Source organism: Sturnira hondurensis, unplaced genomic scaffold (assembly GCF_014824575.4).
Source record: "Sturnira hondurensis isolate 20B ecotype Veracruz unplaced genomic scaffold, ASM1482457v3 Scaffold0006413, whole genome shotgun sequence".
NCBI classification, from domain to species: domain Eukaryota; kingdom Metazoa; phylum Chordata; class Mammalia; order Chiroptera; family Phyllostomidae; genus Sturnira; species Sturnira hondurensis.
In genome coordinates, this window is record NW_028079044.1 from 48025 (window position 1) to 74764 (window position 26740).

Here is a 26740-nt window from a genome sequence, read left to right on the forward strand (position 1 = left end):
ACATTCAGACCTCCCAAGTACTCTGCACACTGGAGCCCGCCCCTTGCTCTTGCTCGCGGTTACCACGACCACCCCCTCCCCCTTCCAAGCCCGAGCGCTTTTCCGGGCCGGTAGCCCCGCAGCTGCGCCCGGCTTCCGGCCGAGGTGTTCCGGTCCCGACAAGCCCCCCGCATCTGCGCACCAGGTCCAAGGCTGTTCCCGCCAGGGGTGCAGCACCGACAGCTGCGCAGCTCGGCGGCCAGACCCCTCCCCTTCCCCAAGTCGCCAGGCTTCTCGAGGGGGCGGGGCGGGGCCGGGCGCGCGCCTCTTAGACACCGCCCGCGCACCTCAAGGTGCCTGCCGATTGGCGGCTGGGGCCAGTATTCCTCCGGCGCGTCGCGCACCTCCCCCCAGATTTCCCGCCAGCAGGCGCCGCGCGGTCAATCCTGTGCTTCTAGTCGCTTGGTCGGATAGAGCGGTTGGGCCTTGCCCCCTGTCGCTATGTCGCGACAGAGCACGCTGTACAGCTTCTTCCCCAAGTCTCCAGCGGCGCTGAATAATACCAACAAGGCCCGGGTCAAGGCCTCAGGTGAAGGCGGCGCTGACGCTGCCACCGGGGCCTCCCCTTCTCCCAGTGGGGATGCGGCCTGGAATGAGGACCGGCCTGGGCCCGGGCGTTTGGCGAGCTCCGCGTCGCCGCCCGAGGCGAGGGACCTCAACGGAGGGCTGCAGAGGTCAACAGCGCCTGCGGTCCCTTCCAGGTAGTGGGGTGGGGTGCGGGGGTCGAAGGCAGGAGCCCGGGGCACAGGAGTGTGTACGGCCAGGTCCTGCGCTCGGAGGAGCTGGGGTTGTACATATAGCTTGAAAGAATGTCGGGGCTGAGTTTGTAGCATTGGGGGTGTAGACTGTAAACAACGCAGGAGGAAATAGACTGCAGGAGGAAGGGGGGAGGGGAGACGCGCAGAGTTGGGAGGAAGAGAAGATGCATTCCGCTAGGTTGGAGGGGGCTGGGTGGAGGAAAGTGCAAGCCACTTTAGGGTTCGGGGGAGAAGGGAGATGGGAGCACTGTGGATGCGGCGGGGAGGAAGGAGATTTTCCGGATTCCTGCACGGTGCGTATCCAGGGCGGGGGAGGGGTGGCGGGGGAAAAAGTGCCTGCGGGGGAAGAAGTGCCTGCGGGAGGATGAACGCTGGCATTCTGGACAGTGTGAGTGCGCGGCTTCCCAGGATGCCAGAAGACTAGGTGCCAGGAGAAGGTTCCTCCTTGAAAGCCGAGAAAGTGAATTAGGACTCCAGTAGATGTTTGGCGAACTTTGGATATGAAGCTCCAAAGCCGAGACGCTTTGGAGGGTGGTGGGCCCTCGGCCTGGGTTTTGCGTTGTGCAGTTGGGAGTGGGATGGACCTCTAGCTGAGAGCCCCGAGGGGGGGGGGGGGGTGTGTCACACTGCTAGACGTGCGGGCCTGATTGGTCCCAGTGGGGATTTCGAGTTGCACGGGCGGGGTTCCGGGCGGGGGAGCAGAGAGTGCTGGGACCTCCTGGGTTATCCCCCAGGTTGATTGCTGCCTATCAAAACAAGAGAAAATTGAGTCTTTTAATTTGGACACGTGGCAGTATTGTGTTGAGTTGAATAAAATGTTATTTCTGGCGGTTCCACGAAGGGTGGAGCACCATAATTTTTTTCGGTTTCGAGAGTGAGTCCTCTAAGTACTTGATCCGATCCTGGGCAGGGGTGTACAAACGAAGTTGTGAGGAAGCTTACCTGCATGTGTACTGTTTCCTGGGCAATTTTTTTGCTATCCCAGTGCTTAGCTGCTTATTTGTCCGAGTAGAATGACATTTCGAAAAGCTGGCATTTATTGTATCCCAGGTGTTGAATTGGGCACGAAGTGTAAGGGTAGCCATGTGAAAGGATGAAGAAATAGAGGTTCAGAAAATACGAAGAACTCCCGAGATCTGAGAGTTCGTTAGTGGTTCTGGGTAGTTGATTAGAAATGTCCAGTGTTATAGGCGTTCTACAGATTTTTCAAGTCCAAATGTAATTATAATGCTATCCCCATTTAAGCAACCCTCCAAGGCTGTTTATATAGTTGTGTGAAGAATAGCAGGATGTGCCTACCCAGAATATGGCTCTTTGGCATAAAGATTATTTTGAGCCCATTATTTTTTAGAAATAATGAGAAATGAGAAACTGACAAGTGAGAAACTCTTAACACTGTAGTAGTTATCTTCTGTACAGGAAATGTACCTTTCCTTTTATCTTCTAAAAGGAAATCTCCATTTGTAAGGGTGGTCTCTCCCTTTCTGTACAAGAAAGAGAGGGATGACTTTGAATTACAAGAAACTTACTAATGGAGAAGGTACTGATCTAAATCTGCATAACAGCCATACTGTTGTTAACTTTTCCTGGTAATCTCCCATAACTTGCCCTCCATCTTTCTTTTGTCTTTAGCTGCAGGTGGTATTTAAGGTGGTGGTGACTTGGGCTGTCTCAGGGAGTTACTCAGTTTTCCTTAGTATCGCCCATGTATGCAGGAGGTATGCTTGTTAATAGGCTTTTGTTTGCTTTTTCCTTGTTAAATCTTTTATTACAGAAGGTCTCAGCCAAGAACTGAGAAGGGTAGAGGGAAAAATATTTTTCCTCCCCTACACATGCATCCTCCATAACAGATTTTTTTGTGGTGAGAGATAGTACATGGTTATAATGTTTACTTGAATGTGAATTGATTTTTCCTGCATCCATGCTAAACAGGCACATTTATTTTTGTATGGTTGTGCTCTGTATTGAGTAATGAGTATATGCTATTTTTTCAAATAGTAAGAGGAAGTTTATTTATAAAGTTAACAGGTAGTGGGTCCGCTGGGCTGTGTAGGCCCAGGTAGCACGTCTCAGAGGCAGAAGAAGGGTCTTCGGGGTTTGGGGGAAAGAAAGGCAGAGGTAACATGCCTGAGGAGAAGAAGAGAGGGAAGGGAAAGGCATGGGCTTATTCCCCGGAGAGAAAGACCATTTGTTTTTTTAGGTTTGACCTCAGGAGACCTATAAAAGCATAAATAATGTAAAAGCATACCATTATTTATATTTGACTTACCATAGGCACCATTTCCAGAGTATTCAAGAAAGATAGGCATTTCATACTAGGCTTCTTTATTTTTCAAATTGATTTGAGAGAGAAACATCAATTTGTTGTTCCACTTACTTTTTACATTCACTGGTTGAATTTTTTTAAAAAGGTTTTATTTATTTATTTTTAAACAGGGGGAAGGGAGGGAGAGAGACATCAATATGTGGTTGCTTCTTGCATGCTCACTGGGAGCCTGGAGTGCAACCCAGTATGTCCCCTGACTGGGAATTGAACCAGCGACCTTTTGGCTCTCAGGCCCATGCTCAATACACTGAGCTACACCATCCAGACATTTTTTGATTTTTGTATGTGCCCTGACTGGAAATCAAACCCGCAATCTTGGCCTATCAGAAGGATGCTATAACTAACTGAACTACCCAGCCAGGGCCTAGCTCAGTTGGTTAGAGTGTCCTCTGGGGTGCTTCATTTTGATACTAGGCTTATAAAGAAACTCTCCAACCTGTGTATAGATTGGGCCTTGATTCATCCTTCATTCAGCAAATGTTCACGTACCTCTTTCTGCCAGGTACAGCATTAGGCATTGTGGATCCTGGATATAACAGTGAACAGGACAAGCAAAAAGGCAGTAATAGAGCAGGTGCAGAGTGTATGAGTTCTGTGTGCTTTGGGACCAGGAGGGGGCGTGTGTCGATCAGGGTAGCCTTTCAGTTCTCTAGACTGAGATCCAGAGGATGTATAAGAGTTAGCTAGGCTACACTGAGGGTGAGGAAGGGGATATTAGGAAGTCAATTTAGGAAGAGGAGGGTCCTGTAAGTTGTGGCTAGAAAGGAGAGGAGTTAGAAACCACGGAGAAGGCATGCAGGGATGCAGTTGTGAACAGGCTGATGGGGACACAAAGACATTTTGACTTTTGAGGGTCAGATGAAAACTTTAAAAGACCTTGAGGCTCTGGCTGGTATAGTTCAGTGGATTGAGCATCAGCCTGTGAACCAAAAGGTCACTGGCTGGATTCCTAGTCCAGGTAGTTGCCTGAGTTGCCCACTAGATCCCCAGTTGGGGGCACGTGAGAGGCAAAAACAGTCTATGCTGCTCTCACACACAAATGTTTCTCTGCCTCCTCTTCCCCTCTCTCTAAAAATAAATAAAAGTTTTTAAAAAATGACATTGAGCATTGTTTTTTCCCCCTCCATTTTTTCAAATTTATTTTTCAGAAATTGAGCATCTTATTTAGATTTCCTCTTGTGCTCAAATGTTAAGTGTTTTGCCTATTTTTTCCTAATTCTTTTGTCAGTCCATGTGTGATGCAAAAAGTCTCCATTCTGGTTTGTCCTTTTGTTTAGGTATGAGGTTTTTGAAATGAAGTTACTAATTGTAATGTTGAACTTGTCAGTCTTTTTCTCTATGGCTAGTGCTTCTGTAGGTTTTAGTAAGAAATTCACAGGGCAGAGTGATGCTTTAGAGCTAAGTGTGGTGTTTTGTGGGGGAGACCACTCAGGAGCCTGCTGTGGAAATGGAAAGCAAATGGGGCTGATGGCAGTGAGGACAGAGAGGATTTAGAAGAGGCTGAAAGAGTAGGTGGGTATTGGTGAAGATTTAGATTGTGGGAGATGAGAAAGGAGTCAAGATGACACAGTTTGAAGTAAATGTGCCCTGGGCCTGCTTTTCAATATTTTTTTGTTGTTATATTAAGATCATAATTGACAAAGCTGTGAGCAAGACTTCTGAGTACTTAAATCTGGCTTTTAAAAACAAATCATGGCCAGTGCCTTTTTCATAAACTCATTTTGATGACTGCTGATTATAGGTAATGAGGACATTCATCGATTAGAAGTGGTACGACAGACTGACAAGTTTTGAGTCTTTAGGTAGTTAGTTAGTCTAAGGTAACTATCTGCTCTAGTGGTAGGTGCATTTCTTGAGAATTTTCATAGTTAAACATTTATAGTAATATTTTTGTTCCAAGTTCCATCACACTAATACGTAATTGTAAGAAAAGGATTCAGGCTTTTATTTTTTTTAAAGATTTTATTTATCTTTAGAGGGGAAAGGAAGGAGAGAGGGAGAGAAGTATCAATGTATGGTTGCCTCTCCTGCGTCCCCTGTTGGGAAGTGGCCTGCAGCCCAGGCATGTGCCCTGACTGGGAATCGAACCATGGTGGTTTGGTTCACAGGCCCACGCTCAATCCACTGAGCTACACCAGTCAGGGGCTGGATTCAAGCTTTTAAAAAAGTATGATTGTGAAGTCATAGTTTCACAGACTTAACTTGCTTTAATTGATATAATTAAAACAGGTATTTTAAAAAGATGCTCAACCTATAATTGGGTCAGGAGCATCTTTTAAACTGGCTTTTAGGACTTTTTAATATTATTACCTTGGAACTTTTGAAAACATTATTTTATTCTGATAACAGTTATTAATTTTCCCAGCTTCAAGGCATGGACTTAACTATTGTCCAAAGAACCCTGGTTGCTAACATTGTTCAGGAAATACAGTAGTAGAGGCTAGTTTGCATAATTATTTTAACAGTCACCTTAGACCTAGTGCATAACTGATGGGAAACATTACTTAGGGACTGAAGCTGAAGCTTTGAAAGCAGGGTTTATGGGTAGAGAGGAACAGGTAGATGGATAGGTATGATGGGGGCCTTGGAGTTGATCGCTGATTACTTCTTTCTCTCTCTTTTGGTCGGTACTGCATTTAGTTAGTGGAGGGTAGGGGAAGTCTGCTCTAATGGTCCAGCTTGAAAGGTGTAAGTAAGCACAAACACTGGTAGTTTGGTTTGAAGAGTGTTTGCATATCTGTCGTGACTCAGTGTTTACATACACGAGTTTTTGTTGGACAAATTCAGTTTATCTTATTGTTTAGAAGCAAATTGTAGCAATGCTTTTGGTATCTAGTGGTTACTTTTTAAAAGTAGATAGCTAAAAATGTTGATTATAAATTTGGGCACAATAAGTAATGGACACCAAGATTATAGACTAAAGAGAAAATAAAAATAATGTGATTTTTAAGCAAAATTTGAAAGATAGTCTCAATGCATGTTTAGCATTACTAAGTCACTTCTTATTTTTGGTTGTATGAAGGAAGACTTTTACATTTGTTTTTCTGAGCTGTCAGATTTTATTTTATTTTTTCACTCTTTAAAATCCCAGTATGTCAGACATTTAGGATATTTCAAAGTCATAAATAAATAAAGATACCATGATACAAGTCCAATATTTATTTTGGCATTTCAACTTGGGCTTTAAGGAAGAGCCAATGTATTTTACATTGTGATTAATATTATACTTCGATGTAAGGTGACTTTTGGGCCCAGATATATACATATTTTAAGATTTTGCTTATTTTTAGAGAGAGAGGGGAGGGAGGAAGAGAGGGAAACATTGATGTACCAGAGAAAAAGCCGTAGTAGGTTGTGTCTCTAATGCGCTGCGTCCTGGTTGATTCCGCAACCCTGGCATGTGCCCTGACTTCCCTGATCCAGAATCCAACTGATGGACCTTTGGCTTTGCCAGAGGATGCTCTGAGCTACACAGGCCCAGATATTTTCAAGTTGGATTTACATTTACATGGGGCTAGATGCTTCTTGTTAATATTAACACATTCTAAGTTATATGAAAAATGAAATATGTTAAGATTGTCAGGAGATACAGCCAAATATTAAAATACAGTAAAGATAATGACTTAAAAGAAAGTTTAATGTAGAGCCAGTTGTATACGTCATGTTATTTTATAAGATTGTTTTGCTTTTACAAGGACCAATGTATGAATGATAGCAGATAATTATAGCACATTCCAACTGTCATTCCACATTTGCATATTTTAAAATACGGTAGTTTTGGCAGGAAAAAATTGGAATTTTTGCACGGATATATTTATTCCTTTTATGTTGGCCTTTGGAAACTGCACAACCACTAGAGATACATTTTTAAAATTACCTTTAAAGAATTAGAATTTGCACACAAAAATTAATACATTGAAAAAAATTGTTAGCATTAAGTGAAGAAAAATTTTAATGAAATGCTAACAGTTTTTAGTTGCTTAATTCTCTTTGTGGCTTGAAACCAGTTATTTTTAGTTATGTTTTCTTAAAGCCAAAAGCATTGGAGGAAAACCATGTCTAAATTGTTTAGTCTTAGCATTTTATAGTGTACTTGCCAATTCATAAAACAAGTTTGGTTATATGTGAGGTATTCCGTAAGCATAAGGTTATATTTAGGGTAAAGTGGTGTTGAAAAACAATTTTTGTTTAAACAGTTCAGTTTATAACATTTTAGTTTTACAGCTGAATTTATTTTAAAACTAATAATGATTGTAATTAGCTTTTTACAATTTTTTTCCTCTAGTGACTGTGCACAATTACCTTTCAGATAAATTTAAAGACATTAAAATTTAAAATTGGTTGTTTGGAAAGGGATGTTTTTTAATCATTTGTGAGACCTTTGAACAGTGCTTTAGAATTTGCACTTTTTTTTTTTAGAAGTGACAAGTTTCAATGTAACAGCAGTCTGAGAAAGCTCGAGTTTTTTCCTCTGGGATAAAACCAGGATGATTAACTTACTTGTATTAAAACAGTACTATTTTATTACATGGTATAGTTATAGATATAAAGCAAAAATATCTCCCCCATATGTCTTTTGGATCTCAGAAACTTGAGTCACTGTTAATTGAACATAGAGAGGAACTTCAGGAGGCACGTGTGGCTCTCTCACACTTTTTTTCTTTTTATTGATTATGCCATCACAGTTGTCCCATTTCCCCCCCTTCATTCCCCTCCACCCTGCACACCCCTCCCCCACCATTCCCCCCCTTTAGTTCATGTCCATGTGTCACAAGTTTAGATTCTACATTTCCCCTACTATTCTTGCCTTCCCCCCTATTTTCTACCTACCTTCTATGCTACTTATCCTCTGTACCTTCTCCACCCTTCTCCTCTTCCCACTTCCCTGTTGCTAACCCTCCTTGTGATCTCCATTTCTATGGTTCCGCTCCTGATCTAGCTGTCCTCTTAGATTGCTTTTGTTTTAAGTGTGGTTGTTAGTAACTGTGAGTTTGCTGTCCTTTCACTGTTCATATTTTTTTATCTTCTTTTTCTTAGATAAGTCCCTTTAACATTTCATATAATAAGGGCTTGGTGATGATGAACTCCTTGAATTTGACCTTATCTGAGAAGCACTTTATCTGTCCTTCTATGCTACATAAAAGCTTTGCTGAATAGAGCAATCTTGGATGTAGGTCTTGGGATTTTATGACTTAGAATATTTCTTTCCAGCCCCTTCTTGCCTGGAAGGTCTCTTTTGAGAAATCAGCTGACAGTCTGATGGGCACTCCTTTGTAAGTGACTGTCCTCTTATATCTCTTGCTGCTTCTAGGATTCTCTCCTTCATTTTAATCTTGGGTAATGTAATTATGATGTGCCTTGGTGTGTTCCTTCTTAGGTCCAAGTTCTTTGGGACTCTCTGAGCTTCCTGGACTTCCTGGAAGTCTATTTCCTTTGCCAGATTGGGGAAGTTCTCCTTTATTATTTGTTCAAATATGTTTTCCACTCATGGCTGCTTCTTTTCACCTTCTGGTACCCCTATAATTCAGATGTTGGGACATTTAAAGATGTCCTGGAGGTTCCTAAGCCTCTCCTCATTTTTTTGAATTCTTATTTCTTCATTCTTTTCTGTTTGGTCATTTTTTTCTTCCTTCTGGTCCACTCCTTTGATTTGAGTCCCAGTTTCCTTTCCATCACTATTGGTTTTCTGTGCATTTCCCTTCATTTCAATTAGTTCAGCCTTCATATGTTCCTCTAGTTTGTGACTAAAATCAACTAGTTTTGCGAGCATCCTGATCACCAGTGTTTTTGAACTGTGCATCTGATAGATTGGCTATCTCGGTCACTTAAAAGTATTGGCTCTGGGGCTTTGAGCTCTTTTTCTGCTTGAGCCATATTGTTTTGGTATGTTCGTGCCCTATTACCCATGAGGGGCAGAGCCTTAGGTGTTCACCAGGATGGGGAGACCCAGGTTTTTGGGTTGTGCTGCTGTATGTGGGGGCGGGGTCAGAGAGGGGCAATGGCATTTTTTTCTGCTCTCTTAGATTTCGGTCCCCTCTGCAGTTTCCCACAAGCAAACCGGGCCCTCCTGGTGCTGGCTCCCGGGTATGTGGGCCTGTGCACCCTCCAGGGTCCTGTGGGTCTCTCCAATAAACTCTCTGTGAGCCTGGGAGCTTCTCCCGGCACCTCGACCCTGGAAGTTTTTCCAATTGGTGCTTTTAGGCTTTAATTCCCATTGCTGGGGCCCCAGCTTGCATGGTCTTTCCCACTGCTGACTCGTTTGCCTGGTTTATTTGCGTGTGAGTGTGTGCCCACGGTCAGCCAGCCGCCTGCGCCCTCTCTGGGTGCGCCCATTGCCACCCCACACCTGGAATCCACCAACTGCTGCCTGCGTGCCTGGGTGGGTCTGGCTGCTTTTTCCTGCCCGACCCCTCTCTGCCAGTCGCTGACCCCGCCCCTCTTACCCGTCTGGCTGAATGGTTCATTGTTGGACTTCTGTACATTTAAATTTTCTGTGTTTTGGTTGCATTTTTTTTTACTAAAACTTTGTTGTCTTTCAACTTGGTTGTGCAAGGAGGCACAGTGTTTCCACCTATGCCTCTGTCTTGCCTGTATCTCACACTTTTTTGCTCAAGAATTTTTATCCCTTAATTTCCCTGGGAGCCCCTAATACACCTTAGATGCTTGCAAATACTCGTTGCCTTTCAGCTAAAATAGAATTTCACTGGGTTTGGGGCATCTTGCTTCCTTAAACTTAAGGTAATAGCTCCAAGATGTACCTTTTATCAAAGTCTCTGATGTAGAAACTCCATTCTTGAGAAACCGTAACCTCTATAGACATATGTAATGAAATAGCTGGTGTCTGATTGAACCCTTTTGTTCTTTCAATCTATATAACTCAGCTTACACAGACAAGGAAAAGTCATCTTTTGTTTTACAAACCAAGACTACTTTGTAAATCTCCATGCTGGTTAGCATCAGGGCTTATCTAGAGATATTTAATAATTTCAGTACAAGGGGGGAGGAATTGTCCCAAACTGGCCTGTGATGGCAGTAGAGCTTCACTATGAACACACCAAAACCTTACTGAGTCTTCATCTCAAGTGATTTAATTATCTTAAAGAAGGGCTTGACAGATGGGTCCCCATTCACAAAGATCTGCCTTGGCAAACACACAGTTTGAAGACTGAGGTCTCAAGACTATATAGCCAGAAATATGCTTCCTTGATGTTACGTGTACTTGCTCTGTTTAGGCAACTTCCAAAAGTTCAGACTCAGAGTACATAGCATGTTTATGTAAAAAAGGTTATTTCCCTCCTTTAGCAGCAGTAATAGCTTTAGGGGTACTCTCAGCTACTTAAGTACAAAGTTTGTGGTTTTCTGAGACCAGGGTGATAGACTGGTTTGCAAGACTTGTACCTGAGTTTAAGGGAAAGCCTGCCCGACACTAGGGAGGCTTGTAAACAAATCATTTTGTACTGTGATGCAAAGTGATAGGGTCTTTGTCTCTTGTTAATTAATGGGTCTGTTAGTAAGGAAGCAGCTGTGGTAAGAAGTCTGAATTGTTCAGACAGCATTCTGTTGAAGATGGATGACCTACGTAGTAAGCTTGACTGTAATGTTTACAAATTTGTAAAGGTTACTGTAGGTTTCTATAAGTTGAGAAATACTGTATTTATTATAAAGGCCCTTGAGATAAGCACCAGCCAACGTCCTGCGCTGGTTCTTGTTTTTTTAGTAATTGTCTAGGCTAGGGCTTTCTACCTCATATTTTGAAGAAAGGAATGCTTTAATTGCATGATTAGGTCTGAATAAAATGGCTTCATTTGACTAATGATGGTCACTTTTCTAAAATGTCTAAAATATTATTGTTCGCTAGTATACTTATTTTGGTAGTTATTCAGAGAAAAAAAACCTCTAAGCAGGCTTAGAAAAATCTTGGTATATGGTACCTGCACGGGGTTTATCAGCTTTGTGTGGACCCTTCCGTAGTCTGTTAGCTAGATTCTTCTAACCTTGCCCTTCCCCTCCTCTCTCCTCTCCCTGTCTCAGGGAGCCTTCAGGGCTAAACCAGTTTATTGTGAAGATTGAATCTGTTTTGATTGTGTAGGCATACGTACTCCTACTTGCTCTTTGGCAAGAGCACTTACCTGTTGACATGAGGTTTTGGATGAAACCAGATTTTTAGGAGCCGGTGAGTAGTAGTGGGCTAGGTGGCTTTGGCAGTGTTTGGAATGTAGAGGAGCTTAACTGGAGAACACAAGCAAAGTCTAATGAGGTAATGTTTAATATAACTAGCAAATTACATATTTGATATATTTGCTCTTTTACCAATAAGTACTGTGGTTAGAGCCACTCTCCAGTACATGCTGCTGTGTTGGAGTACAGGTGTGGTTTGTAACTTGGAGAGCAGCGCGCAAGTCTGCGCCTTTATCCTGCAGTCAGTATTCTACCAGAATTTTGCCATAGTTTTTAAGCTATGAAAGATTGAGACAAAGTTTCTCACCTCAGTATTAGAATTTATTATATTTGTGTTAGTTTATGTGTTGTGATATCTGCTTATGTTTAAAAAATAACCTGGAAAATCTGATTTAAAAAAATCATTAACTCTAGAATTCATGTGCTTAGAAACTTCAGAGAAGTCTTAACAATACATTGTTGGAATTGCTTATTCATAGGTAATTACCTTTAATACAGCTTAACTGAATATTAACAAAGTTATGTTTTCTTTTGGCAACAGTTCTTGTGACTTCTCACCAGGTGATTTGGTTTGGGCCAAGATGGAGGGCTACCCCTGGTGGCCTTGCCTGGTTTACAACCACCCTTTTGATGGAACATTCATCCGTGAGAAAGGGAAGTCCGCCCGGGTTCATGTACAATTTTTTGATGACAGCCCAACAAGGGGCTGGGTTAGCAGAAGGCTATTAAAGCCATATACAGGTAAGAGCCACTTCCCAGGAGGAGGTGGGTAGAGTGTGTGTGTGTGAGAATGAGAGAGCCTGCACACGTGTGCACAGGTGTCGGTGTCTTCCATGCAGTGAAATTAAGTGTATTGTACTTCATCAGATTGCAGGAGTGGTGGGGTGAAAGCTTTAGCATGGAAAAAGGGTAAGATGAATCTGGTCTTTAATTAGTTTGTTGTATAGAGTGAAATTTTTGTGTCCTTTGAATGACTTACAGCAATATCACGTCCTAAAAGAAAGAATGATTTCATAATTTGATTTTACGATTTGCACCAAAATATCAAATTCAGACATGAAAAGGGTAAATTAAACAGTGTGCCTATCGTAAAGGATCAAAAAGAAATGCAATGCCATCAGGATATGTAGCATACAGATAAACGGCATTCTCCAGGACAGTTAGAGATGTGTACTTAGCCAGCCTTCAAAATCCTCACCTAGGAGCACATCTGAGTTCACTTTCATATCAGACTTGTGGAACTTTAACTTTCTCTTCCCAGGTCCAGCCGTATTTATCGCAGCAGGCTACAGTAACGTGTAGGTTGGGTTAGGTGCGTGCGTGCACCCTATTAATCTCTTGAATTCTGTAGAGCATGTACAGTATAATTGCATAATACAGTGACTATACACACTGAAGCATGACCATGTCCTTATCCATCATCCTCAGACATTCCAGGCTAGGACATGATTGAACTCAATGTTTCAGAATCAGCACAAGGGTCAGTTTCCCAGAAATGTGTGGGACTCCTGCCTTTTGGTCATAGTGCTTATCCTACAGGGTGGGGGTAGGGGAGGGCTCACTGAAGAAAATTAAGTGACCATGGAAACCTGACATGCAAGAAGGGAATATAATGAGGAAGTTTGGTTCTGTCTTCTCCTAGTTTGTTGTATAATCTTGGCCAACCAAAGTAATTTATTTCTGATATTGTTTACTCGTATAAAATGAGTTGGACTAGATGATGAATGATGTCCTTTTCCATGAGTAATTTTGAGATTCTAAATACAGCTTTGGCAAAATGACTTTAAAAAGAGACCAGAAAGCTTCAGTCTATATTGTCATTATTTTCTAAAGTCATTCCTGTGCATATAGCTTTGTCCTTTAAATTTCCAAATTGTTGGAAAACATACATGTGAATAAACCAGAGAGGCATGGATAAAATAAAGTCCTTTTTGTGTGGGGGGCCATCCTTAGAATTGTCTAGGAGAGGATTGCATCACAGTCTGTTGGGAGTGATTTGGGTGGTTGTAATTTGTTGCAGCTTTTTCGACAACTGGGAAATGGCAGCTTTATTTTAGGCAGTTCATAAGAGTTGGTTCTGTCTTCTCCTAGTTTGTTGTATAATCTTGGCCAACCAAAGTAATTTATTTCTGATATTGTTTACTTGTATAAAATGAGTTTCTTTGGAAACTTAGGATGTCCTATTAGTTTTAGTATACAGAAGAAGGAAATAATATGAAGTTTAGATTGATTGAATTTAGGCAGATTCAGGTTTGCTTTCCAATTATCATATCTGGGCAGAAGAAAACAGACATTTCTGGTTATAACTCCTGGAAAACAACTAAACAGTTTTGTACCATTAGACTAGTGATCTTCTGCATCTACTTATTTGCTTAGTGGATAGAAGTGTCATATATTACAGCTTTTAAAATATATTTTATTTATTTTTAGAGAGGGGAAAGGAGGGAGAAGAGGGAGAGAAACATCAATGTGCAAGAGAAACATTGATCGGTTTCCTCTTGCATCCCAACTGGGGACCTGGCCCACAACCCAGGCATGTGCCCTGACTGGGAATTAAAGTGGCAACCTTTTGGTCCACAGGCTGACACTCAACCCCCTGAGCCACACAGCCAGGGCTATTATAGCTTTTTAAAGTGAAACAAATAAAGGAAGAATTTTACTTTAAAACAGAGCTACTGTTTTGGAAAAAAAGTTAACGCATTCAAAGTCTGAACCTGATTACCCTGTCAAAATGTTAGAGTTCCTTACTTTAGAGTTATTTTTTAATATAACCTTACTGCCTTGGGGACAAACTTCTTTCTAAATCATAGCTTTGTTTAACTGACAGTGTAGTTCTGAAGTAACTTTTTTTTTAAAAAAAGGATCTCAAAACAAACCCCTTGACATCTCATGCCTCACCCCCAAGAGGGATGCCTTACCTGTTTGTTTAGGGCTACAGTCCCTGGTCATTAGAAAAAGAGAGATGGTGGTTCTGGGTGAGGCAGGTTCAAGGAGTTTGTAAAATAGGTAATTTCAGTTTCATTGGTTGTTTTTACGCTGAAGATTCCTTCCTTGAGGGCTTTATTGATCTGTCTATATGAATTTAATACTTGATTGTTCTCATTCTTGTTCATTTGGGCAAGAGCTGTAGATTGAACCAACTATCCAGCCAACAGTTCTTATTTATAAGTGTGTATTTAGGTTCAAAATCGAAGGAAGCCCAGAAAGGAGGTCATTTTTATAGTGCAAAGCCTGAAATACTCAGAGCAATGCAACGTGCAGATGAAGCCTTGAATAAAGACAAGATTAAGAGGCTTGAATTGGCAGTGTGTGATGAGCCCTCAGAACCAGAGGAGGAAGAAATGGAGGTGAGACATTGCAAACAGTTATTTCTGCTAGGAAAGGGATGGAAAAGAAGGGAGGGGGCATGTTAAAGTGATACTTTCTTGTTTTACATCTATATATACTTCAGTACTCATACACAAATGCTTTTTCTTTCCCCTTTTTTTTTAAGTTTTATAAGATTTAAACATGTTAATGGTCATTATTTGGGTGAATTAAGTCCTGTTAAGGAAATGAACAAATAATTTGTCCATTTAAAACATTTTCTAATAGAGGAAATGAATATGTGCTTAACAGAGATTCCTGTATAAGCTCAGTTTTATGTTTTATTCTGTTGTTTTATAGATGAGGGAAAAAGTGAGTTAATATAGTGGGTATTTTAAGAGAAATGGTGACCAAGGGGGTCATGACATTAATCAGGCTTAGAACTGGATGGTAACCACAGTGATTTTTTAGCCCTTACTTGTGAGAGAGGTCCATGATAAGTAGATGTGTCTTGTCCAAGAAGATACAGTTGGTTTGTGAAAGATCAAGGACTAGAATTGGTAAAGATTAACTTAGAGCTTTATTAAAGAATATACAAAACAGTAAACTTCATAAATATGTTTTCTGTAGAAGAGGTAACCCTGGAAACTAACAGAGGGAGATTGAAAGGTTTTATTTCTACAGCTACAATAATGATTACATCACCTATGGGTATTTGTGGTATGTGGTAATGCTTCATCTCTATTGGATAGGATGGAACTGTCAGGACAGAATTACTAATCTTTAAAGTGTACTTGTTTTAATGTTAGGTGAAACTGAAACTGGTATGCCTTGAGAAAGAAGATTACTTCTCATTTTTGAAGGTTGCTTTTTCTTTTGGTATAGGAAGTTCTCAGCATACTGAGAGGTATTCCAGAGCAATACTGTATAATTTTCCAAATTTTGCTTTGTTTTTAAATGCTCTTTCCTTGCCCGACAGGTAGGTGCAACTTACGCATCAGATAAGAGTGAAGAAGACAATGAAATTGAGAGTGAAGAGGAAGTACCACCTAAGGTGCAAGGATCTAGGCGAAGTAGCCGCCAAATTAAAAAACGAAGAGTCATATCAGACTCTGAGAGCGACATGGGTGGCTCTGATGTGGAATTCAAGCCAGATACTAAGGAAGAAGGAAGCAGTGATGAAATAAGCAGTGGACTGGGGGATAGTGACAGCGAAAGCCTGCACAGCTCTGTCAAAGTTGCTCCGAAGCGGAAGAGAATGGTGACTGGAAATGGTTCTCTCAAAAGGAAAAGTTCAAGGAAGGAAACGCCCCCAGTGACCAAACGAGCAACCAGCATTTCATCTGAAACCAAGAGTGCTTTGTGCGCTTTCTCTGCCCCTCAAAATTCTGAGTCCCCAGCTCACATTACCGGAGGATGTGATGATAGTAGTCGCCCCACTGTCTGGTATCACGAAACTTTAGAATGGCTTAAGGAGGAAAAGAGAAGAGATGTGCACAGGAGGCGACCCGATCATCCCGATTTTGATGCATCTACACTCTATGTGCCTGAGGATTTCCTTAATTCCTGCACTCCTGGGATGAGGAAGTGGTGGCAGATTAAGTCTCAGAACTTTGATCTTGTCATCTTTTATAAGGTCGGGAAGTTTTATGAGCTGTACCACATGGATGCTCTTATTGGAGTCAATGAATTAGGGCTGGTATTCATGAAAGGCAATTGGGCCCATTCTGGTTTCCCTGAAATTGCATTTGGCCGATATTCAGATTCTCTGGTCCAGAAGGGCTACAAAGTAGCACGAGTGGAACAGACTGAGACCCCGGAAATGATGGAGGCAAGATGCCGAAAGATGGCACATATATGTAAGCATGATAAAGTGGTGAGGAGGGAGATTTGTAGGGTCATTACTAAGGGTACACAGACATACAGTGTGCTGGAAGGTGACCCCTCTGAGAACTACAGCAAATATCTTCTTAGCCTCAAAGAAAAAGAGGATGATAATTCTGGCCACACTCGAGTATATGGTGTGTGCTTTGTTGATGCCTCGCTAGGAAAGTTTTTCATAGGTCAGTTTTCAGATGATCGCCACTGTTCCAGGTTTAGGACTCTAGTGGCACATTACCCTCCAGTACAAGTCTTGTTTGAGAAAGGAAATCTCTCAACAGAAACTAAGATGATTTTGAAGGGTTCATTATCCTCTTCTCTTCAGGAAGCTCTGATACCAGGCTCCCAGTTTTGGGATGCAGCCAAAACTTTGAGAACTCTCCTTGAAGAAGGATATTTTACAGAAAAGTTAAATGAGGACAGTGGGGTGATGTTACCCCAGGTGCTTAAGGGTATGACTTCAGAGTCTGATTCTATTGGGTTGACACCAGGAGAGAACAGTGAATTGGCCCTCTCTGCTCTAGGTGGTTGTGTCTTCTACCTCAAAAAATGCCTTATCGATCAGGAGCTTTTATCAATGGCTAATTTTGAAGAATATATTCCCTTGGATTCAGACACGGTCAATGCTACAAGACCTGGTGCTGTTTTTTCTAAAGCCAGTCAACGAATGGTGCTAGATTCTGTGACATTAAACAACTTGGAGATTTTTCTGAATGGAACAAATGGTTCTACCGAAGGTACTCTGCTAGAGAAGATCGATACCTGCCATACTCCTTTTGGTAAGCGGCTCCTAAAGCAATGGCTGTGCGCCCCACTGTGTAACCCTTTTGCTATCAATGATCGCCTGGATGCTATTGAAGATCTAATGGTTGTGCCTGACAAAACCTCTGAGCTTGCAGACCTTCTAAAGAAGCTTCCAGACCTTGAGAGACTACTGAGTAAAATTCATAATGTTGGTTCTCCCTTGAAGAGCCAGAACCATCCAGATAGCAGGGCTATAATGTATGAAGAAACTACATACAGCAAAAAAAAGATTATTGATTTTCTTTCTGCTCTGGAAGGATTCAAAGTAATGTGTAAAATTATAGGGATTATGGAAGAAGTCATTGATGAGTTTAAGTCTAAAATCCTTAAGCAGGTCATTACACTGCAGACGAAAAATCCTGAAGGCCGTTTTCCAGATTTAACTGTAGAACTGAATCGTTGGGATACAGCCTTTGACCATGAAAAAGCTCGAAAGACTGGACTGATTACTCCCAAAGCAGGATTTGACTCTGATTATGACCAAGCTCTTGCTGACATAAAAGAAAATGAGCAGAGCCTCTTGGAATATTTGGAGAAACAGCGCAGTCGAATTGGCTGTAGGACCATAGTCTACTGGGGAATTGGCAGGAACCGTTACCAGTTGGAAATTCCAGAGAATTTCATCACCCATAATTTGCCAGAAGAATATGAATTGAAGTCCACCAAGAAGGGCTGTAAACGATACTGGACCAAAACTATTGAGAAGAAGCTGGCTAATCTGATAAATGCTGAAGAACGGAGAGATGTATCACTGAAGGATTGCATGCGGCGACTGTTCTATAACTTTGATAAAAATTACAAGAACTGGCAGGCTGCTGTAGAGTGCATTGCGGTGTTAGGTAAGATTTTCAACAAGCTTGCTCCTAAGGCCTTGGTTAGTAATGTCCTGTGTCCCAGTTGTGCATTAAGATATAAATCTTGTGTTAAGGGATATCCATTGGTGCATATCCCTTAACACAAGTAACAAGGTTATGTGCATTTTGACAAGTATGAAATACCTGCCTCCTCATGAAGCAAAGTAAAATGACTAGATTGCCCACAGTCATGTTAAGTCATTCACTGGAAACTTCATTGTTAGTAAGAAGCCTTCTGGCCTTCCTTCAGTCTTTTAAATAATTGAATACAAGATTAATAAAAATAAATACTTTAATTAGACAATTTCCAAATGAATTTTTAGTATTTGAAGAATACTGTTTTTGATCCCCCATTTTTTGTTAACATGAATTTAAAACTATCCCTTGACCCATCACTTGAGGTTTTTGTATAACCTCTGCATTTTTTGTATTTTAGTGAATCTTTATATGCCTGTTTCAAGAGATTTAAAATTTTCCCTTTCTCTCTAAGCCCAAATTATCACTTTCATCCCTGTAATTGATTTCTAAGAGCCCTAATTTATGTATTTGTAATTTATAACCTTTTCAGCTTCATTAATTTTTCTTTATATTTCAAGGCTAACTTTTTGAAACCTTTACGGTTTTACAGCTTAGAGTTTTGTTTTGTTTTTTGTTTTTTTAAATACAGCCTCAGTTCACCCAATATTTTAACCCAAATTATGCTACCCAAATTTGAAACATAATTTTGGTCTGAATCTCAGCTGTCCAGAAAAGCATCTTTATGTATTGTGAGTGCCACGTTTTTGCTTAAGCCACTACAGCAAACAATTTTGGTGGGTATATTAAAATCCTCCCTCAGCAGTATTCAGAATTGGTGAATTTATTTTCCTCTTAGGATTTGTGTCTACTGTCAGAATGTTCTGCTTCTCCCAGGAAGTGTTAGCTTCAGAATTATGTTCTGAATTATGTTCTATAATGAAACCACATATAACACTTAAGCTAATGACTCATTTACAGTTAATGAAAGCACTGTATTGTGCAATTAATGATAATATCACTAATTAAAATGCTTACTGTATCTGTTAAAAAGGGGAATTAGAACAGACCTCCACTGAGAAAGCATTTTTGAAAAAGATTTTATAGAAGTTGGATCTTTGAGATTATCAAGAAACTTCAAAAATGATGAAACCTCACTTTCCTCTCTTCAACAGATGTCTTATTGTGCTTGGCTAACTACAGTAGAGGGGGTGATGGTCCTATGTGTCGTCCAGTAATTCTGTTACCAAAAGAAGATGCTCCTGTCTTCTTAGACCTCAAAGGATCACGCCATCCCTGCATCACAAAGACTTTTTTTGGAGCAGAGTTTATTCCCAATGACATTGTAATAGGCTGTGAAGAGGAAGAGGAGGAAAATGGCAAAGCTTATTGTGTGCTTGTTACTGGACCTAACATGGGAGGCAAGTCTACTCTTATGAGACAGGTAAACTATTAAGGTTTTGTTACAGAAAGTCATTTGTAACAGTTTAAGAGTGAATGTTTCATGCATTTAGACCACCCTTTTCCAAACAGCACATGAATTATATAGAATTCAGTCAGTGACTTAAGGAATGAAAGGGAACTCTTATGTTTATAAAATTGATAATTGTATTTTTCTAGTCAGTTGAGTATCTGGTGTTAAGTTAAAAAGGCAAGGGAGATTTCAGGTCATGATTTTATTTTATTTTTAGAGAGGGGAAGGAAGAGAGATAGAAAACATCCACGTGTGGTTGCCTCTCGCACGCCCCCCCCACTGGGGACCTGGCCTGCAGCCCAGGCATGTGCCATGACTGGGAATCAACTGGTAGCCTTATGGTTTGCAGGCTGGGATGCAGTCCACTGAGCCACACCTGCCAGGGCTCATGTCTTTATAAGCTTTTTTACTTCATTACCTCTGAGAGTAGATATATTCATAACAAATAATGCAGATGTTGCCAGTTGTCTTTCGATTAGACTCATTTGTAGGAACTCTTATAAAAGAGCTATGGCAGAGTTATGCATCTAGAAAAGCAACATTCATGACCTCTAGTAAACCATTGGCCACTGCTTTTAGGGAAGACAATAAATGTATTTTGTCTTCTTTATGCCAGAGATTGGCCTACATGAGTTTTACATGTAGATTGGTCTACATGGGTTGTAGGTAAAAAAGGCCCATCATGTGAGAAAGACATTGACCCCTTGACAGAAATGTTGGCCAACTCTCCCATATTATACTTAAGTTCACCAGATTTGCTAACTAGAGGGAGGCGGCATAATGCAGTATCGTGGTTCTCAACTTGCAAAAATGTGGAACAGTTCATGAATTTGCACATCATGCTTGTGCAAGGGCCATGCTAAGCTTCTCTGTATTGTTCCAATGTTAGTATCTGTGTTGTTAAAGCCAGCACCTTTTGTTTTTAATAACAAATAAAATTGCCTACACAGCTTGACAAAAATGTATGGGGAGAATGTCATTCTCTGAAATGAATCCATTTGGACTGGAATTGGTTCTAGGCACCCCAAATTATTTTACTATATAGCCAGAGTTAAGAATGAGTAGTGTGTAGTGGGTTAGTATAGAAGTTGAGATTTTAAAACAAGTTAGGGTCCAAGCCATTTGCCTTCTCAGCCTCACTTTTCCTGCTTAGGATTATGAAGTTTTTTTTAAGTGTCTGATTCTACCTATATAATGGTTCTGAAGACAGGTTAATGTTTAGCTTAGGTTATTGTGTGTCTTAATGTATGTATGATATTCTTTAACACCAGTCATAAAAGACTATTTCCTCCCTTATTCACACAGGCCGGTTTATTAGCTGTACTGGCCCAGATGGGTTGTTATGTACCTGCACAAGTGTGCAGGCTCACACCAATTGATAGAGTATTTACTAGACTTGGTGCCTCAGACCGAATAATGTCAGGTGAGTTTTTTTGTTGTTTGTTTTTTTTTGCATTAGGCTTAAAATATTTTTCTTTCTTTTCCGATGTTAGGTGAAGCAAAATGCTCTCAGGAATTTGAAAACACAAATTTTTTTTAAACATATTTTTAAAAATATTTTATTTATTTATCTTTAGAGGGGAAGGGAAGGAGAGAGGAAAAGAAACATCAGTGTATGGTTGCCTCTTATGAGTCACCTTCTGGGAACTGGCCTGCAACCCAGGCATGTGCCCTGACTGGGAATCGAACCGCGATTGTATGGTTCGCAGGCCAGTGTTCAATCCACTGAACTACACCAGCCAGGGCTTGAAAACACAAATTCTTAAAATACTATAATCTCTTTAATGACATTTAACCTTTTGTTCAACTGGGCAGCTCATGATACATGCAAATAATAGGAACCTATAAGATGAACTTACTGTTGCAATAAGATTCTTTAAATGATCGCCCATTTGTGATTTTTTTTAAGGTGAAAGTACATTTTTTGTTGAATTGAGTGAAACTGCCAGTATACTTACACATGCAACAGCACATTCTCTGGTGCTTGTGGATGAATTAGGTAAGACAGTAAAATTTCCATTTGAAGGCTATCTTTAAAACAAATTCTTAAAAAAAGAATATGATTGGACTCAACTTTGTGCCACAGACTGGGGATAATGTGAAAAGTTTTTGTACTAAATTCCTTAATCCTATTCAAATTTGGTTGCTATAATATGGGGATAATGAGAGTACCTAGGGAGAATAGGAAGTTCTGAAGATCAGGGGTACTTGCCAGGTCTGGTCTTTATCCCTACTCCAAGGACTAAGAAGACCTATTTGACTAAACAGCCTAATTTTTATCCTGAGGACACACCCCTTGATTTTAAAGAAGAGGGGGAAAAGGAGGGAGAGGACAGGAAACATTAGATTGGTCATATACCGACCAGGGACTACAGAGACCAAACCCACAAACTAGTTAAGTAAGGTATGTACTCTGACCAGGAATTGAATCCATAACCTTTTGGTTTGTGGGACAATGCTCCAACGAACTGGGCCACACTGACCAGGGCCAGAGTACTTATAACTGATGTTGTACCCTGTTTTTTGAGTGAGCTACATCCTTTTTAGGGAGATACTAATTTATGCATGTTTTACTTTCACAGGAAGAGGTACTGCAACATTTGATGGGACAGCAATAGCAAGTGCAGTTGTTAAAGAACTTGCCGAGAATATCAAGTGTCGTACATTGTTTTCTACCCACTACCATTCGTTAGTTGAAGATTATTCTCAAAATGTTGCAGTGCGCCTAGGACACATGGTATGTGCAGACTGCTTCTTTAGAAATTGGTTAGGTTTTTGAGATAATCAAGTTGGGTACTTTGTTAGCATATAACTAATGTTTCTCATTTTTAGGCATGCATGGTAGAAAATGAATGTGAAGATCCCAGCCAAGAGACTATTACCTTCCTTTATAAATTCATTAAGGGAGCATGTCCTAAAAGCTATGGCTTTAATGCAGCAAGGCTTGCTAATCTTCCAGAGGAAGTTATTCAGAAGGGACACAGAAAAGCAAGAGAATTTGAGAAGATAACGAATTCACTGCGGTTATTTCGGTAATTATAATTGGCCATAATTTTGTCATGCAGCTGACCTTATTTAAAACAGTAAAGAGGGATAGACGATGCACTTTGAAAAATGTGAACTAAAAAAATTTTTTTTTTAATTTTAAGGGAAGTTTGCCTCGCTAGTGAAAGGTCAACTGTAGATGCTGAAGCTGTCCATAAGTTGTTGACTATGATTGAGGAATTGTAGACTACGCCGGAAGCCTTGAGTTCATTTTTTTGACAAAGGTGGTAAATTCAGACAACGTTATGATCTAATAAACTTTATTTTTTAAAAATGACCATTTTTCCATTTCTTTCTAGGAAATTAAACCCTTTTAATTCTTATCTACCTTCTACATAATGGTTATTGAATACTTCACAATATATTAAGTCTAGATGTTATGGTACATGCATACACTTTCAGGCTGTTTTATACCCACTGTCACCAATACACATAAATTGGGGAGGGAAGCTATGAAACTGTATAGGGCTGTATATATACTTGTCTCAGCTTAATGCAGGAAATTGTTTTAATTTCCAGCAGTTTGTCTAAACTGTTCAAAAAAAAACTTATGAACAGAGTTCAAATACAGGACTGTTTTGAAGAGACTTTCTAAAGTGTACTTTAAAACATAGTAGTTTTTACCTTTCACAAAACTGAGTTACAAGAATACTTTTGTTTTACAGTGCATCCCTTCCTAGGAAGTCTCATTAAAACACTCACTTTTCTAGGGGTGATTCTGAATGCTGCACAGGGAAGGGAAGGAAATAATAGTCTTAACTTTTCTTAAAGGATACCAGAAACATTGCTGGATATAATTTAAGGTTAGTGTTTTCTCTTTCATAGAAAGAACGTACATCCTGGGACATGAGTACATTACAGCGAGTCTAGGTGTGCTAACAAAACAGGGCACGTTCAAGTACAGTAAGATTCTCTGCTTGAAATTTAAAAAAAAAACAAACTACATGAGATTAAAGCATTAAAATCATATTTCTCAATCTGAATACATGTTAAAAAAAATCAAAAGAAATGCAGAAGTGCTAGCTCACATTTTTACCATATTACAAAAAGCAATTGGTACCCATGTCCATAAAGGCAGCAACAAAGCTGCTTGTTGTCTATTGAAGAGAGTTCTACTGCAAATTAGACTGCATTCAATGCTAGCTGTAAAAACACCAGCTTTTTTTCAGAAGTTGGTATCTGTACAAAATTGCAGCTTATTTTTTCTTCACTTCTGTCCCTTCAAGTCTTTACACAGTAATGCTAAAACACCCAGCTTTGAGATCCTGAGTCAATATATTGCCACTTTCTTTTTGGTAGCTTCAGCTTCATAGTGTCAACTGACCTCGTGTATCCATTTTTAATACAGTCTCTTCCTGTAGCATGGGCAAATATTTTAAATCTTCTTCCAAAAATGTTTTAAGTTATGTTAGAATGGCAGAACTTTTTCTTTAAGTAAGGAATTCAGTTGTGCTGCAATGTATTAGATTCTATAGGTGGAGCAGAGTCATATAGTGTATCTGTATCATGTGTAGGCTCACCAGCTAATGTACAAGGATTAGACAGTGTTCCAGCACCACAGTCACAGAAAAACCTAAAGCAAAATGAAAACCCCAAAATTAGGAAGGCAAGGAATAATTGGGCAATAGAGCAGACAAGTGGAAGGGAGGGGAGTAATTGGGTGATTGAGCAGGCAAGTGTGCTACATACCTATCATGTCTAATAAATTCTACATCATGTCCCTGATGGCACTTCTTAATGCAGTTCACACATATGGCATTTCGATCTGTGGTGTTACAAGTGTGACATCTAAAAAGCAAAAGTTTTCATTATTTTTTTCTTGAACATGTTATTCAAAATAACCATTTCACTATCAAGCGCTACTAAAACAATTATGGGGAGAGGAGAGCCAAAACTTAGTAACTGGGATGTATGGGAACACATCAGTGTCTTGTACTTTCCCCCATATTTATGGTTTGAAACAGGATCCTCCAGTACACTGATTACAGAACTCCATGTGGGCAAATTATGTCTTTCCACTGGCAAACACCCAATTTACTCTGCCCTGGCTTATACATGCAGGGTGGTGGGGGTGGGGTATCTAAAAACACTAGCTCTTAGTAATATAGGGGAAAAAATCTCCCCCTTTTCCCAGACTCCCAAATAATTTTAGAAATATACCTGTAGAAATCATGCATGGGATAGCTGGTATAGCTTGATATTTTATATAAACATTGACCTCTACTAACAGCCTTTTCTATGGCATCTTGATTGTTCATTATTTTGTTATCTGCAATAAAAAAAGAAATTCTAGAGGAGAAAGACACAAGATAAAAAACAATAGATAATAGGGTTACTCTAACAAGAAGAGTCAGGCTAACCAATGGAGTAGGTAAGGTAAGAATAGAAATGAGTTTTCCTTTTGTGTGAGGTGTACTCCAACTAGAACTGAAGTCAAAACAAAACTTTAAAATAATTTTTGAGTTCTTGTTTAGCTTTGTAGAGTGAGAGAAGAAATCAAGTTACCTAAAGAGCAGTGGCTTTTGATTATTATCTTTTCATAGAGTATTTCGAGTATTTACAGGCAAAATGTAGATGCCAACATACCTTTCATTGTCACATTAACACCAGATGCTAAAAATAAGCCTCCAAACCGGTTGTTAAAAATCTGATTGCCTTCTAGTGTTGCAGTTGCATGATTTGTAATTTCAATACCTGAAGTAAAATTTAAACAGACGTATCACTTCACATAGTTTCTTAAATGAAACCTTAAATACAGTAAACATACTAACTAGGGAATAAAGTACAAATGTTTACTTGAATGACTGAATAGTAACATTCACTTTTCAGTTAATCTACTATATTGGCAAGATACAAGACAGTTCCATAGTTTACTATTTCTTTGCAAATTAATAAGAAGATAGTGCCTAGAAACATGTTTAGGTAAGAGCTGGTTTATGTATTGAAAAGGAGCTAGATGATTATTTGGAATATTGAAAGTAATTGTCTTCATTAGCAAAAAGGTGAAATAAATATATATGCATGATACTTGGATTTCACTTACAAAGATTTTTAAAAATGTGTGAGGCCAGAGGAACTTATCTGTATTCCCAATGGTAGTAGTACAAAGCCTGCATTTATTCTATCCCAATTAATGTTTCATAAGAGTAGAAGAATCCAGAACTTGCTTTAGGTACTCTCATAACAAACTGTTAATAGGCCTTCAGCTACTTTTGCAGCACATTCAGCACACCTTAGTTATTAAGCAAAACAATATACTAAAACCCAAGCACTTTAATGTATAGACAAAACAACCTACGAGTAACAAAAGAAAATACAAACCTGCAGCAAATCCATCAAATATTCTGTTTTTCCTTAAGACTGGATGACTATTAGTGCTGATGAGAACACCTGCTTGAGCATTCCTGAAAATATCATTTTCTTCAAGGAGACCTATAATAAAATATTTCCTTAGATTAAGGCTAATACATATAACAATTTTGGGTAGTAGTGAAGGTTTTAAGTTTCTTATTGCATTGTGAAATTCAAAGTATTTTTCAGCTGAGTTCATTAGCAATTCAGGTATTTAGGGGGTTAGTCAAAAATGCAGGTGACCATTCTAGCCAATAAACTGAAGTTTCATGGTTACAGGAACCATATCTAGTTTACCCACCATTGTATCCCCTGTGCCTGGTATGTAGCTGATTCTCACTGAACACTGCTGAATTAATTCCTTTGAAACATTTTTAGAACCTTTGTACCGTACCCTCAAGTTTTAGTTGAAGTCCTGATTATGTGTGGGCATTATTACTATGATGATTCCTTGATCAATTTCCTTTACTCCAGTCTTAACTCTTACCATGTCCCTTTTCTCTGCTAAGGAAACTTTCATAATAACACTTTAAGTTGACTTGCAATTTAAAGCCTTTCAAAATATTCCCCAAGCTGCTACTTTGTCTCAACTCCATTTACCTATGCTCTGAATATTTTTATCCTTAATGTGTTTGGTTTATATTATTTCCTCTTCCTGGAATGTTCTGTGCTTTCCTCACGTCATTTCCTCTGGGAAATTTTTAGTTTC

General features: G+C 39.9%; 2 protein-coding genes and 1 non-coding gene across 6 annotated transcripts in view; 1 reads left to right on the plus strand and 2 right to left on the minus strand.

The window, feature by feature from the left end:
• The first annotated feature begins 255 nt into the window (after positions 1 to 255).
• On the plus strand, positions 256 to 22957 carry MSH6 (mutS homolog 6). Of its 2 annotated transcripts, none has more exons than XM_037047837.1 (10): positions 256 to 740; positions 11840 to 12042; positions 14482 to 14648; positions 15587 to 18131; positions 19337 to 19605; positions 20941 to 21058; positions 21545 to 21634; positions 22218 to 22372; positions 22468 to 22667; positions 22785 to 22957. In XM_037047837.1, the coding sequence occupies exons 1-10, from the start codon at positions 481 to 483 to the stop codon at positions 22864 to 22866; spliced, it is 4089 nt and encodes a 1362-aa protein (XP_036903732.1). In that variant the 5' UTR covers positions 256 to 480; the 3' UTR covers positions 22867 to 22957. The 2 variants fall into 2 exon arrangements, with proteins under 2 accessions (XP_036903732.1, XP_036903734.1); XM_037047839.1 differs by having other exon boundaries at positions 481 to 740; positions 11843 to 12042.
• LOC118988995 (U6 spliceosomal RNA) lies at positions 20442 to 20548 on the minus strand. The gene has a single exon (XR_005066899.1). It is a non-coding gene; the product is annotated as a U6 spliceosomal RNA (small nuclear RNA).
• Positions 22958 to 23086: 129 nt separating the features above from the next.
• Positions 23087 to 26740, minus strand: part of FBXO11 (F-box protein 11) — a 95094-nt gene continuing 91440 nt past the window's right edge. For all 3 annotated transcript variants that reach the window (XM_037047842.1, XM_037047841.1, XM_037047840.1), the window contains 5 exons: positions 26002 to 26112; positions 25267 to 25374; positions 24841 to 24949; positions 24370 to 24468; positions 23087 to 24253 (listed from right to left, as the gene is read on the minus strand). In XM_037047842.1, the coding sequence (XP_036903737.1) occupies positions 24124 to 24253; positions 24370 to 24468; positions 24841 to 24949; positions 25267 to 25374; positions 26002 to 26112 (557 nt within the window). In that variant the 3' untranslated portion in view covers positions 23087 to 24123. The remainder of the gene's footprint in view (positions 24254 to 24369; positions 24469 to 24840; positions 24950 to 25266; positions 25375 to 26001; positions 26113 to 26740) is intronic.

What these genes read in the sequence shown, in the direction of transcription:
- MSH6 (XM_037047837.1), top strand. Translation starts at nt 481, where the DNA reads ATGTCGCGACAGAGCACGCTGTACAGCTTCTTCCCCAAGTCTCCAGCG. An exon ending in CAGTGCGCCTAGGACACATG is followed by an intron (nt 22,373 to 22,467) that starts GTATGTGCAGAC and finishes TCTCATTTTTAG; the next exon opens with GCATGCATGGTAGAAAATGA. An exon ending in AATTCACTGCGGTTATTTCG is followed by an intron (nt 22,668 to 22,784) that starts GTAATTATAATT and finishes TTTAATTTTAAG; the next exon opens with GGAAGTTTGCCTCGCTAGTG.